Source organism: Rhinopithecus bieti, unplaced genomic scaffold, assembly GCF_001698545.2.
Source record: "Rhinopithecus bieti isolate Rb0 unplaced genomic scaffold, ASM169854v2 scaffold_1853, whole genome shotgun sequence".
In the NCBI taxonomy this organism is placed as follows: Eukaryota; Metazoa; Chordata; class Mammalia; order Primates; family Cercopithecidae; genus Rhinopithecus; species Rhinopithecus bieti.
In genome coordinates, this window is record NW_016804151.1 from 4228416 (window position 1) to 4242332 (window position 13917).

At 44.3% G+C, this 13917-nt stretch overlaps 1 protein-coding gene across 1 annotated transcript in view; it reads left to right on the plus strand.

The window, feature by feature from the left end:
* The window catches only part of TNN (tenascin N), a 117001-nt gene that overhangs the window by 95176 nt on the left and 7908 nt on the right, over nucleotides 1-13917 (plus strand). Inside the window, exons 15-19 of the mRNA XM_017866961.1 lie at nucleotides 576-706; nucleotides 1968-2100; nucleotides 2531-2682; nucleotides 9813-9909; nucleotides 10787-10954. Coding sequence (XP_017722450.1) covers nucleotides 576-706; nucleotides 1968-2100; nucleotides 2531-2682; nucleotides 9813-9909; nucleotides 10787-10954 — 681 coding nt within the window. The remainder of the gene's footprint in view (nucleotides 1-575; nucleotides 707-1967; nucleotides 2101-2530; nucleotides 2683-9812; nucleotides 9910-10786; nucleotides 10955-13917) is intronic.

Genomic DNA, 13917 nt, shown 5'->3' on the forward strand with positions numbered 1-13917 from the left:
CTTCTTTCTTTCTTTCTTTCTTTCTTTCTTTCTTTCTTTCTTTCTTTCTTTCTTTCTTTCTTTCTTTCTCTTTCCTTCTCCCTTTCTCCCTTTCTCTCTTTCCTCCTTTCTCTCCTTCCTTCCTTCCTTCTTTCCTTCCTTCCTTTCTTACTTTCTTTCCTCCCTTCTTCCTTTCCTTCCTTCCTTCTTTCCTTCCCTCCTTCCTCCTTCCTCCTTCCTCCTTCCTCCTTCCTCCTTCCTCCTTCCTCCTCCTTCCTTCCTTCCTTCCTTCCTTCCTTCCTTCCTTCCTTCCTTCCTTCCTTCCTTCTCTCTCTCTCTCTCTTTTTCTTTCTTTCTCTTTCCCTTCCTCTGGGACCCACCCAATGCCCTGTTCTTCTTGTCTCTAATGGGTCTGTACAGTTAGAAACAAACGTCAGAAAGGCCCTGTGGCAGGGAGGAAGAGAGTCTGCAAGCTGCTTGAAAGAAGGAGGAGAAATGGGAGGGTTTGAAAGGGGAAAATATAAACTGGTGTCTCAAAAATTACCTTGCCTCAGTTGTATCTTAGTAATAACAATAACCTGACTTTCTACGTACAGAAATTGACCCTCCCAGAAACCTTCGTCCATCTGCTGTAACGCAGTCTGGTGGCGTATTGACCTGGACACCCCCCTCTGCTCAGATCCATGGCTACATTCTGACCTACCAGTTCCCAGACGGCACAGTTAAGGTACGGGGGATTCCTTGTCTTTTCTCCTGGTGCCTTCTCTTCTGTGTGAAGCAACTAACTTGGGCCAATCCGCTCATTTGCTGGCCTCATGGCAGCTTGCTGATCTTTATTGATCACATTGCTGCTTGTACATCTGCTCCGGGTTATTTTGTTTATTGTTAGTCTTCCTTAATAAATGTAAGCTCTATGTTTGTTTCATTTATCACCATATCTAAAGTGCATAGGACAGTGCTTAGCGCATGGTAGGTGTTTGGTATATATTTATTGAACAAATTGATTAACCCTTATTTCAAGGGTTATAGCTCCCCTTAGAATCTGAAGGCCAGCAAATTTTCTTTTTCTTTTCTTTTTTTTTTTTTGAGACGGAGTCTCGCTCTGTCACCCGGGCTGGAGTGCAGTGGCCGGATCTCAGCTCACTGCAAGCTTCGCCTCCCGGGTTTACGCCATTCTCTTGCCTCAGCCTCCCGAGTAGCTGGGACTACAGGCGCCCGCCACCTCGCCCGGCTAGCTTTTATGTATTTTTTAGTAGAGATGGGGTTTCACCGTGTTAGCCAGGATGGTCTCGATCTCCTGACCTCGTGATCCGCCTGTCTCGGCCTCCCAAAGTGCTGGGATTATAGGCTTGAGCCACCGCCCCCGGCCAGGCCAGCAAATTTTCAAAACCTGTCCCAATGGAAAATTATTATTCTCCCTCCTTGCCAATGAAGAAAGAAGGGAGGAAGGAAAAACAGGAAGGACACTTAGGTTTATTTGTTATCTTAATTAGTGCTTATGACAGCACCACTAGGAAGATTAGCTCTATGTTTATAGAGGAAGTAAGACTGGTTCAGAAGGAAGCTTATTGAAATACCAACTATCTCCTTGTCTCAGATATCAGTGGCCAGTTTCACCTCCCCTATTAATTTCTTCTTAGCCCAGCATTGCTGGCCTGTTGCTGCCAACGATGGCTATAGTTAGAGCCCCTGTGTGTATCTGAAGGCCAAAGTCTCCCAGAAACTTGGCCAGTAATCCTGAAGCTACAGTCCTGGGTACTGGCTCTCAGTTGATGCTCCCAGTGGTGCTGATTCTCCATGGCATGGCTCTCCAGAGAAGTGGCTGGGACGCACTGTGATTCTGGGCTGCCACTGAGGCTTCAGAGAGACAAAAGACTGTGCCCTCAGAGAGCTTCTGTCATTAGTACCCGGGAATGCTGTTGACACCTAGGGTGCTAGTGGGTGATAAACGGAGTCACTAGCTGTCTACTCTCTGCCTTGTTTGGTAGGAGATGCAGCTGGGACGAGAAGACCAGAGGTTTGAGTTGCAAGGCCTGGAGCAAGGTGCCACCTACCCTGTTTCCCTTGTTGCCTTTAAGGGTGGTCTCCGGAGCAGAAATGTATCTACCACCCTCTCCACAGGTAATGTAGAATCCTGTGCTCTGAACAACCATGCAGTGAGAACCAGCATTGGAGAGGCTAGCAAAGCAGTCCAGGGAGGAGCAAGTGGATGCAGAACTATTGATTTCTCTAGGCATGGGGAAGTGGAAATGGGGTTATGTGTTCAAAAGAAATCCATCCCACAGTGGGGAGGCTAAAGAGAGGAGTGAAAGAGAGTGTTATTTTGTGGGGCAGTTGAGTTGGGGAAGGAGGTGATGTGAACTTGACTTTTTCCTGGTACATTTGGGGAGTTGAAGAGAAAAATAAGATATGAGTGAAGAGTTGGAAGAAGCTAAAGTAGGAAGTTATGAAATGATTTCCAAACAAAATAAATTGCCTTAACATAGGGAGAAACTCCACCTCTTTCCTCCTTGCCCTGCTCCTAACAACACTCTCTCTGCTTGGCTCCCAGTTGGTGCCCGTTTCCCACACCCTTCGGACTGCAGTCAGGTTCAGCAGAACAGCAATGCCGCCAGTGGTCTGTACACCATCTACCTGCACGGCGATGCCAGCCGGCCCCTGCAGGTGTACTGCGACATGGACACGGACGGAGGTGGCTGGATTGTGAGTCACGAAGAACCCGGGGGAGCTCTGTGTAGGGCCTTGCTTCTCAGCCCAGGATGCCGGTCATGGATGCTCCACAGAGTGTTTGGAGCCGTATTTCTTCTCCACCCATGGAAGAGAGGAGTTTTGGTGGCTTGTTGCTGTTTTTAGAGAGATCTCAATGTTACAGGAAAGCAGTCCCCATCCGGATCCCAAGAGAAGGTTCTTGGATCTCATGCAAGAAAGAATTCAGGGCGAGTCCACAGTGCAAAGCAAAAGCAGATTTATTAAGAAAGTAAAGTGGTGACAGTACAGCTACTCCATAGACAGAGTAGGGCGTTTCTGAAAGTAAGGAGGAATGCATGCACCCTAGGTACGATACTTGTTTATATATAGGATAAAAAAAGATCTTGAGGAGATGTGCTCTGTTACAAGGGTTTGTGATAGAGGATTAATTTTCTTAATTACTGTATTTTGCAAGAATCAATATTATTATATTTAAAGCAAAATTAGGAGTGCTTCTGTTCTCAAGATATCAGGATATCAGGACATTCCTAAGTCTGGGTCTGTTTAGTAAACACTGTCAATCTGTTCCCTTAACCATAAACATCTGGAGGCTCGGAATACCTAACTTTCTGGGACTGCAGCCCAGCAAGTCCCAGCCTCATTGTCTTAGCACTCACTCAAGATGGCTCTGGTTCAAATGCCTCTGACACCAACCCACTGTAAGGATAGAGCCTAGTACTTATTCCCTGTCCTAGAACAGGCTTGGTTAGACTAAGGCTGATGACTATGAAGGCTTGTGGGTTGATCATCATCTAGTAATGCCTTACATGTATGTATTACCTATATTTTACCTTCTTCAAAGCACTTTGAACACATGACCCTCACACAACAGCTTTAGAGTAAGTGAGAGAGGATTGTTTTTCCTATTTTACAGATAGGGACAGTGAGGCCCACAGAAAGAAGTGCTTGACCTAAGTCATACAAGAATGACAAAGCTGGGACCAGATTTCAAGACTCCAGCCTCCTAACTCATTGGTCTTCTCAGTGAGTTCATCTCAGGTCATCCAAAATGCAAATGCATAGCCTGTCTGGGGAGTTCAGTCCTCTGAACTGGAGTCTGTTGTCCAAGTTCTATACCCTGGCTCCACAGTACAGCAACAAGGCCTTTGAAATTTTGATTGGAAAGACTAAAGCCTGAAAGACGGAAACTCGAGCAATGCTCTGATTGTCCCTCTTCTGTGTAGACGTTTTATTCTCTCGGGCCATTGTCTGCCTAAACCACATGGCAGCTTCTTTGATTGCAGCAGCCTGATCCAGTTGTATGATGAGCTGCTTTTGAGGGTTGCAATCTGATCCTTCCATCTCCCCTTGCCCCTTTTCTTCCTGTGCCTGAATGATAAAGACTCTCACTGCTCCAAGCTACCTTGCAGCAGCCTTAACCTGCTGTGCCTCCGCAACTCACTGTGGGAAAGAGAGAGCATGATCTCATCGTGCTCAAACCTTATTCATTTACGCATTCAGTCAGGGGCCTGGGAAACCAAAGACACTTGAGCAGCCATGAATAAAAAGATGCCATCTGATGAGCTTCAATGAAGAAAACTTATTATCTGCACAGCGGCATCTGACGGTTGAAAGGCAGTAATTGGATTGGTTGGGGGAAATTCCCGATTGATGTAAAAAACAACAGAACAGAATGTAACTTGGGAGGTCCTCTGCCCGGCCAGACCCATAGGGCTGTACCTGCTGCTTTTCATCAGCACCATTGTAAGGCTAAGCATTCTGTCCCTTCAGGCCTGCAACCCAATTTCCTGCCTTTGTGCCCATAATTGACCTTTGGCAGGATGTTTGTATTGTCTAGTGTGGCCTTTTTGTAAGCCAAGCTCCCACAGAGAAAGAGGCATTTATCTGGGGCAACATTTAGAAAGAGATCTGTCAGTCTGTCTGCCCTGAAATAGTCATGGCTTACTGCACAAATATTTATTGAGTGCCTACTATGTGTCAGGCACTGTTTCATGTACTCAAGATCCAGCAGTGAACCAAACCAATGGAAATCCCTGCCCCCAAGGAGCTTGCCATTTATATCCTGCTCATGGAAATGACCCCTCCTCAAACACAGAGATTGGTTCCAGAAATAATAAAACCACTGTGCATTCTGACCCTCCCCAGCCCCAACCCCACCCCAAGTCTTGTTTTCTGAGCCAGACTCCTGGGGTCATGCATGAACTGAGGTTCTGCAGGGTTTTACTTAAAGGCACCATGCTCCAGAAAACATGGAGTCCTGAAAACTTCCCCACAAAACATTTTACTCACAGTTGTCATAGTTTTTTGGGGGGATTTCAAGAGTCCTTTGTCACTGAAGGATGACCCATAGTCAGTTTCTCTGTTTTATTGAACTTTTAAAATCCTTTTATGGTAATTCTTCCATCCCAAGCAGCAGGAACTCAATTTGAAGAACAGACCAGAAGAACTGTGCCCTGAGGTAAACTCTGCCGCTGGTGGGAGGCTGGAAAGAACATCAGGGAACACTTAATGTCTCAAATATTTCCATCTTTGTTTTCCATCTTGAAAGTCTTAAGGGCTGCATTAGAGGCTCTTTCCACAGACATTTCAATGCAAGTTTGACTTTTTTTCTCTGTATTTAGTCGTTCAGGGCATTGAATAAGTTCTAAAATGCAATGACCACTCTAGTATAGAACCAGACATGAAGAGGGTTTTTTTCCCCCTTTGAAACTTATTTAGTAAGGGGGTTTTATGATACCCTAATAGTTCATTATAGGGTGTTTTCATCTCATCAAATGAGAGTGGCTTAGATTCTGAGTGAGTCAGTTAAGGCTGCCTGATCCAGATGCATCAATGGTCCCTGTGGGTTCGTTCATTTGGAAACGGATATAATAAAATGCAAACCAACATTTATTGAGAGATCATAACAACTTCTTATATCTTTATGTGCCACGGTCTGGCTTAACTACTTTATGATTTACTATGATTAATGACCTTGCTGAAGCCTTGATTTAAGCTTGTGACAGAGAGGCTGTTAACATGGTAATCTAACAGTTTGGAAAAGTGAGGCTTGTCAAGGTTGCCCAAGGACACAGCTAGTAAGTATAGAGCTGGTTCTGGTTCAAAACAGTGATGCAAAGAGCACCAGAATCATTTTTGGAAACTTCCCTGGCCCAGATGAAGTATTGTTACACACACACACACACACACACACACACACATCGCTGGAAAGCTCCTATCAAGCTTGGGCACTGGGTTCATTGATTGGAGATAGAGACCAAATACCTTTGTAATGCATCCTAGGAGGGCTGGATTGGATTTGAGCCTGACCTTGTGGTGGGAACGTGATTTGACCTGATGTATGTGGAGCCATACATCAGTGCTACATCTGTCCTAAATTTCCACTGTCCACGGTACAACAAGAGTCTCAAGGAAGGGGTGGGATCAGGCACCTTGTTAGGAAATTAGCAAGTTCTCGGAGTCTTTGGAAATGCTGTTTGCAAAACAGATTCAGTAGGGCTGGTATTTTTGAATGTTCTGACAGAAAGATAAGGTTTATGTGTGGTCTCTGTATCAGTGATTAGCTGTAGCACTCTGGATACTCACTTTTCTGGACTTTCACATCTGTCAAATGGCATCATAAATACTTGCTCCAGGGCCAGCACTCAACAGATGCTCACAAAATGATTGTCGTCTAAGTGAATAAATGAGTGAAAAAAAGTGAGGAAGCCAAGAAGGAAATAGGGCATCTTTAAAAGATGGATCCTTGAGCAAAGGGGAAAGAGAGCAGCAATGTTAACGCGGCGTTAACTGTTTGCCGTGATCGTTCCTATATTCTGTTCGGCAGCTCTTGCCCATTTATAGAACATTGTATGTGGTGTCTCATTTAGTCCTCCCAGCAGTCTTATGAGGTCGGCTCTTCTCTTCCCGTCCATTCCTGTTTTACCGTGAGCTGGCCGAGGGTCAGGAATAGAAGAGGCTGCCTCAGCAATCCCCACCCGTCCCCTGCCCAGGAAGTGGCTGTGGTCTAACTTGGAGCCTGGAGCCTTCTGCATCCATGGTGCCCCACTCCTTGGCCAGCAAACATGGATGGGTGCTTTGGAAGGAGTTAAATATAAATTCCCATGTGGAGCTTTCAGCATTGCTGCAGGGTAACCTACTCTCTCCTCCCTCCCTTTCTCTTTCCGGAGAAAAATATAAAGAATGCACAAATGTCAGGCAGTTTACCTTATAAATTCAAGATAATGTGTTTTACTTCAGGGCACATGCTGTGAAGTCTAGTGGAAAGGAGGGAGATTAGATTTTGTGTTGGGGCTTCTGCATCTGAATGAATGCAAAGAAAAATAGGCAGAGAGAGAAATGCAATTCCAGTCTTTGGTTAGTGGGAATCGTTCCTGAGGTTAGCTAGGATGGCGTTCAGCTTGGTTCTCAAGGTCATGTGGAATTACATGTGTTATCAATTTCAATAGTGTACACAGGTGTGTGTAGGTACTTTTCAGATTTACTTCCTATAAAAGAATCCAATTTACTGTGACTGGAACAGTGCCTTCCTTCTCCAAACAGAGGAATTTTTGAAAAGAAAGCAGTCCACACTTTGGTGAATGGCACCCAACTCTGCCTCCATTTTCTTGCTTCTCACTCATTCTTTGGTCCGTTTCAGTTTGGCTTCTGTCCATATCTCACACTGACACAGCCCTAGGTAAAATCACCAGTGATTTCTGTGCCACTAAATTCTAGGGATGGTTTTGACCTCCTGTTCCTTGACCTCTCATCAGTACTTTACACTACTGACCACACCTTTCTCTTTGTGGCTTTTGTGATTCCATATTTTTCTAGTTTCTTTTTCTCCACTTCTGTTGCCCCTTCTTCTCTTTCCTTGATGGATTTGTCCTTCTTCGTTATACATATTGGATGTCCTCAAGGCTTGATTCTAGGCCACTTTATCTTTTCAGTTCCCATTTTCTTCCTACGTGGTCTCATCTTTTCCCATGACTTCATTTTACCCTCCTCTGGGTCCCATGCTTCTCTGCACTAACTAGGATAGAATGGGCTATGCTGCAGTAACAAACCAACTCTAAATTCCAGCAATTGAACAAACACAATGTATTTTCCTCATGTGTGCAATGTGTTGTGCAGGTTTGGCAGCCAGTTACAAGTGTGACTCATGGATTCAGGCTGTTTCCATCTCATAGTTCTGCTGTTTCAGTGTGTGGCCTTTCCCATGGCCCTGTGGTGCATGGCAGTAGAAGAGAGAGTGTGGAGAACCCACCCACACAGAAAAGGCTCCCACCGACAGCCTTTTGGCTGCAAACAGTCACATGGCTCCAACTTGAATGCAGGGGAAGCTGTAAATGGACATCCTCCTGTGTTCCTGGGAAGAAGAAAGTGAACTGGGACTCGGTGAACTCCTAGCATTGCCTGAGACACACTCTACCTTAATAAGTCTAGCCTAGACCTCTCTTTAGAACTCCAGCCCTTACATCCAATTGCTCTGTGATATTTTCATTCACCAGCATACCTCAGAAATAACTCACACTTACCACATCCCCAAATGAGCTCATGACCCACTCATAAAACCTGTACTCGGCCGGGCACGGTGGCTCACACTTTCACTTTGGGAGGCCGAGGTGTGTGGATCATGAAGTCAGGAGTTCAAGACCAGCCTGGCCAATATGGTGAAACCCTGTCACTACTAAGAATATAAAAAGTTGCTGGGTATGATGGCATGTGCCTGTAATCCCAGCTACTCGGGAGGCTGAGGCAGGAGAGTCACTTGAACCTGGGAGGTGGAGGTTGCAGTGAGCCAAGATCATACCACTACACTCCAGCCTGGGCAGTGAAGTGAGACTCCGTCTCAAAAAACAAACAACAACAACAACAACAACAAAAACCCCAAAAGCTACAGCCTGTCCTCTCTGAATCCCCTGTCTCAGTGAATAGCTGAGGGAAGAGTCATCTGCAAGCCCAAACTATAAGAAACTTATCTTACCTTGACTTCCTCCTCTTTCAGTTCCACATTCTGTCACCAGCCCTGTCAACTTTACCTTCTATCCACTTCCGTCTATCCTCAGGGCATCCCTCATCCAAGCTACTGTCCCCCTTCATCTGCACTCTACAGTGGTCTCCTAACTAGTCATCTCACTTCCACTCTTACCCCTGACCAGTCCATTCCATACACCACAGCTAGAGATGAATCTGATCGGATCTCATTTCCTGCTTAAAACTCTGCAATAATTTCCATCGTTCTTACCTGGACCAATGTCTTCAACAATCTCTTTTAAAAGCTTACCAGGACTGACTCTTGCCATCTTCTCAGCCTCCGTTTCCATCCCTTCCTCAGCCCCCAGCAGCCCCAACATTGCTCCCCGTGCTCTTGCCTGACCACTCCTACTCATCCTGCAGCTCAGCCATGTCCTGAGGGTGGTTTCTTGGCTCCTTGGTCAGGTGCCCCCTGTTTTACGCTCTTGCAGTTCTGTTGCATCTTTCCCTCATAGCCCTTATTACAATTTTAACTGCATTTTAAAATTATTTAATTTAGTAATTGTATTTACTGAACTATTAGCTCCAGGAGGGAAAGGACCGTTTCTGATTTATTCACTTTGCACGCTATCTTGCATATTGCCTAGTGCATAGTAGATGATCAGTAAATACTTGTTGTGTGAACTTTTTTCTCCATAAGTATTAATTGCTGTGCTAAGAATCAGGCGAATTAAAAAATAATTCCTACTCTCAAACTATTTGAGAAAAGGGGAAAAAAGATGCTATAAATGTGATGTGCCCCAATTGAGTCAAATGGGTGTTGAAAGTTACATGTGAGAATTGGCTGAGGTCTGGAATGTCTTGCCCTAGGCAATCCACACTAGCAACTGAATCACACAAATAATGGAAAGAACTGAAATTTCTTGAGGGCAGGAAGCTTCTCTGCTTTTGCTCTACACGCCTTAGTACCTGACATACTACTGTACATATAAATAATGCTTATTAATATAGTGAATCTACTGACATATAAATAAAAAGCCTCTCTAAAAAGAAAGGCATGCTAGCTGGAGGAAGGCAGTGTATGAGCAAGTTCTTGGTTTTCTCTTGTCTCCCAGCACGTATATCTGTTTGGAGGGTCGGAGTGAAGTGTTCATCTCCCTTCTCAGGTCTTCCAGAGGCGGAACACTGGGCAGCTGGATTTCTTCAAGCGATGGAGGACCTATGTGGAAGGCTTTGGGGACCCCACGAAGGAGTTCTGGCTTGGTATGATCTCAGAATCCAGGAGGCTGGGGCTGTAGGGGGTGATTTCTCCCAGGACAAGCTAGCTAGGAGGCTTAGGGAAGCTCACCACCTTCACAGAGAGGCCCCAGTGGCAGGGAGACAGAGGACTGTGCCGAGCAGGGTCTTGGTGGGCGTGTTGATGGGAAGGCTCTCCTGCACTCTGAACTTGCTGAAAGGTAGGGTGGTCACAGGGGTTTTATGCTGATTTAAGCGCTGCAGGACCTGCCTGCAGCCTGAAGATCTTAGAAGGCACAGTAGTAGAAAAAAAGTTCAGGGATTGGGATGCTGGGTCATTACTGGAAGGTCACTGTAGCAGTCTCTAAAATTCTGTTGGTGTGGCCAGGCATTATGGGCAATGTTTTCCCCCTTTTCCCTCTGCTCTCCTCTGGAGCAGATGTTCACAGAGAGGGAAATAGCCAAAAGCATGAATTGGGAAATTAGGAATGAAAAAGTCATGATTCAGATACCCAGTGTCTAATAGAGTAGATGATGTTGTGGTTTGTTCAGTATAAAATCTCTTAGGGGATCTTAGGATGAGTCGTTGACCCGCCCTCCTACTTGGTGAGATAAATGGATGATAAATACAACTGCTTCTGTTTTAGAGGGATGGAGCCAATGGAGGCAGATTCCTTCTGGGGTTACCCTGACCCCTCACTGCTTCCTTCCATAGAACATGGTCTCCACACTCCTTAGCGTGACTATGAGTCCCCGAAAGAGAAAGTGCTGAGACTGCCCCTTATTAGCAGAGAAGGTAAAGACTAAAGTGACTTTAGGTCCTGAAAGCCTCAGACGCACATGTTGAGTACTCAGTCGCACACATGGGTGGATTGGGTGTTGGAATTCCGTTTTTTATTTTTAGGACTTGACAAGCTACACAACCTCACCACCGGCACTCCAACGCGGTATGAGGTGAGAGTGGATTTACAGACTGCCAATGAATCCGCCTATGCTATATATGATTTCTTCCAAGTGGCCTCCAGCAAGGAGCGGTATAAGCTGACAGTTGGGAAATACAGAGGCACAGCAGGTGAGAAAAAATGTTTTCTTACTGCAAAGGTCTCTTGCTGTCTGTTGTATAAGGGTTGGTTTGCTGTATGCCACTGATCTGGGGGGTGGAATATTATTCTGTGGAGGTGAATTGTTCTCATTGACAGTGGAGGCCCTACTCTCTGCAGGGGGTCAGGAGTGAGCAAGCAGTTAAAGCAATCCTTGACCACCATAAAATTGGAAATTGTGTATGTTATATGTCACAACCCCCTCCCCCCCCGCCCAATAAAAACCCTCCTCTTGTGCTCCTCTTATTCAGGCTGTTGTACATTAGCTGATGAGCCCATATTCTGAACAATTTATTGATGCTTGTCAGTCTTTCATTCAGCTTTAGCAGTGTGGCTGTCATCTTTGCACAGTAGTGTGTGTGTGTGTGTGTGTGTGTGTGTGTGTGTGATTATTTGAGCCTTTGGTGGCACTTTGCTATAAAAACAGAACAATGAAAGTGATGATTCAAATAATAAGTATGGGTCTCATTAACTTAATTCAATTGTGACAACACAGAAATGAGCAGTTCAGTGGAAAGTAGGGGAACTTTTATCCTCTAGTAGCTGCTCACTGGGGCTAAGCCAGTTGCTGGTGTGTTTGGTTGTGAAGAAAAAGAACAAAATTAAGCAACATGACTGAAATGCTGGAATGATACCAGTAAATTAAATATTTTGTGTAAGAGGGGGAGGTGTGGTTATTGTTTTAATACTAATATTTTAAAAGCTGTATTTATGGTTTTTAAACCCTAACAAGTAAGCCTGTGTTTTGACATTTGCATGTTTTTGACTTTGGTGTATTTATAGAGGAATGTGTTACCAGCCAGATTGACTGACTGTATAAGACATGGCGGTCTCTCTCCTTAGACTTAAATGTATATAGGTGAAAACAAAAGAAAGTAACTTTTGCAGACAGTCACATAAGGGTTAAGAAACATAAAGAGCTACAGGAGTGTGGAGAAGGTGGGCACACGGAGGATGAAACAACTGGAGGGAGTTGGATCTGCAAAACGGGGGTAACTTGAGTGGGAGGAAAGAGAGGGCTCTCCAGGCCTGGGGGCTTCGGGGTGAGTGGGAACTGAGTGGAGGAAAGAATGCTGGAGTTTATCTCACAGCCTTGCTGGACTTCTCAAGATTGTCTACTCAAGGAGCCCTGATGGCAGAAGACCGTGAACAGAACTTCTGAGTGTCTGGGGCCATGATCTGGGGTGGCCAACTGTGAATGCAAACCTTTCTTTGAGATCTTATAATTTCATTTAAACAATAGTCAAATGAATTTTGCATTTGTTCTTACTTCCCAGGGCCTATCTCAGAGCCTGGTACAGAGTAGGAGAGTTAAAAAATGAAATTGCTAGCAGGACTTTTCTATATACATAATCTTACGGATGTTTAGTATCTTACATAATAGTCCCTGAGACCCAAATAGGTTCCATAGGGGTGAATGAAAGTGTGAGTTTGGTGACATGGTGACATGGGAGGAGACAAAGAGGGAGGGGTAGGCACCTACCAGAGTATGAGGCATTTTGGCTACAGACATGAGGAAACTGTTCCAGGATTCTGAGTAGGGGTTGGGTGAGAAAAAGCATGCAAAGAATTATTTCAGGGAAAAGACAATCCTTGAAAAACAAGCATTGCAGCTAGAAGATCCCTGCTGCCTTTGGATACTGTCACTTCTTTCCTCAGTAGTCCTAGGTCTCCATGGGCTGGAGACAGGCTGTGCTACATGCACTTGAAGCATAACATAGTCATGTGTTGCTTAACGATAGGGATACATTCTGAGAACTGCATTGATAGGCATTTCATCATTGTGCAAACATGGAATTCACTTACACAGACCTAGATGGCAGAGCCTGCTATAGCCCTAGGTATATGGTGTAGCCTATTGCTACTAGGCTACAAACCTGTATGGCTTGTTACTAAATATTGTAGGCAATTGTAACACCATGGTAAATACTTATGGATCTAAATATATGTAAACATAGAAAAGGCACAGTGAGAATATGGTATAAAAGATAAAAAATGGTCAGTCTGTACAGAGTACTTACCATGAATGGAGCTTGCAGGACTGGAAGCTGCTCTGGGTGAGTCAGTGAGTGGTGAGCGAATGTGAAGGCCCAGGACATGACTGTACACTCCTGTAGAATTTAGAAACAGTGCCCATAGGCTACACTAAATGTATTTAAAAATATTCTTTCTTCGTTAGTAAAAACTAACCTTAGCTTATTGTAACTGTTTTACTTTATAAACTTTAACATGTTTTCAATTTTTTGACTCTTTTGGAGTAACACTTCGCTTAAAACACAAGCACATTGTACAGCTGTACAAAAATATTTTATTTCTTTATGTTCGTATTCTGTAAGTTTTTTTTCTATTTAAACATTTTTTATTTTATATTTTACTTTTAAACCTTTGTGTTAAAAACTAAAACACAAACACACACATTAGCCTAGGCCTGCACAGGGTCAGGATCATCAATATCACTGTTTTCCACCTCCACATCTTGTCCCACTGGAAGGTCTTCAGGGGCAATAGCACACATGGAGCTGTCATCTCCTGTGATAACAATGCCTTCTTCTGGAATACGTCCCAAAGGACCTGTCTGAGGCTGTTTTACAGGATTTTTTTTTTTGATAAGTAGTCATACACTCTAAAATAACAATAAAAAGTGTAGTATTATTCACATAAACCAGTAACATAATTGTTTTATCATTATCAAGTATTATTTACTGTACATAATTATATGTGCAAGACTTTTGTATGACTGGTAGGTTTGTTTACACCAACATCACCACAAACACATGAGTGATGCATTGGTCTGTGACCTTACGACAGCTGTGATGTCACTGGGTAATTTTCAGGTTTATTGCGATCTTATGGGACCACTGTCGTATATGCAGCCCCTTGTTAACTGAAATGTTCTTATGCAGGGCATGACTGTATAAAACATGAAAGTCAGGTA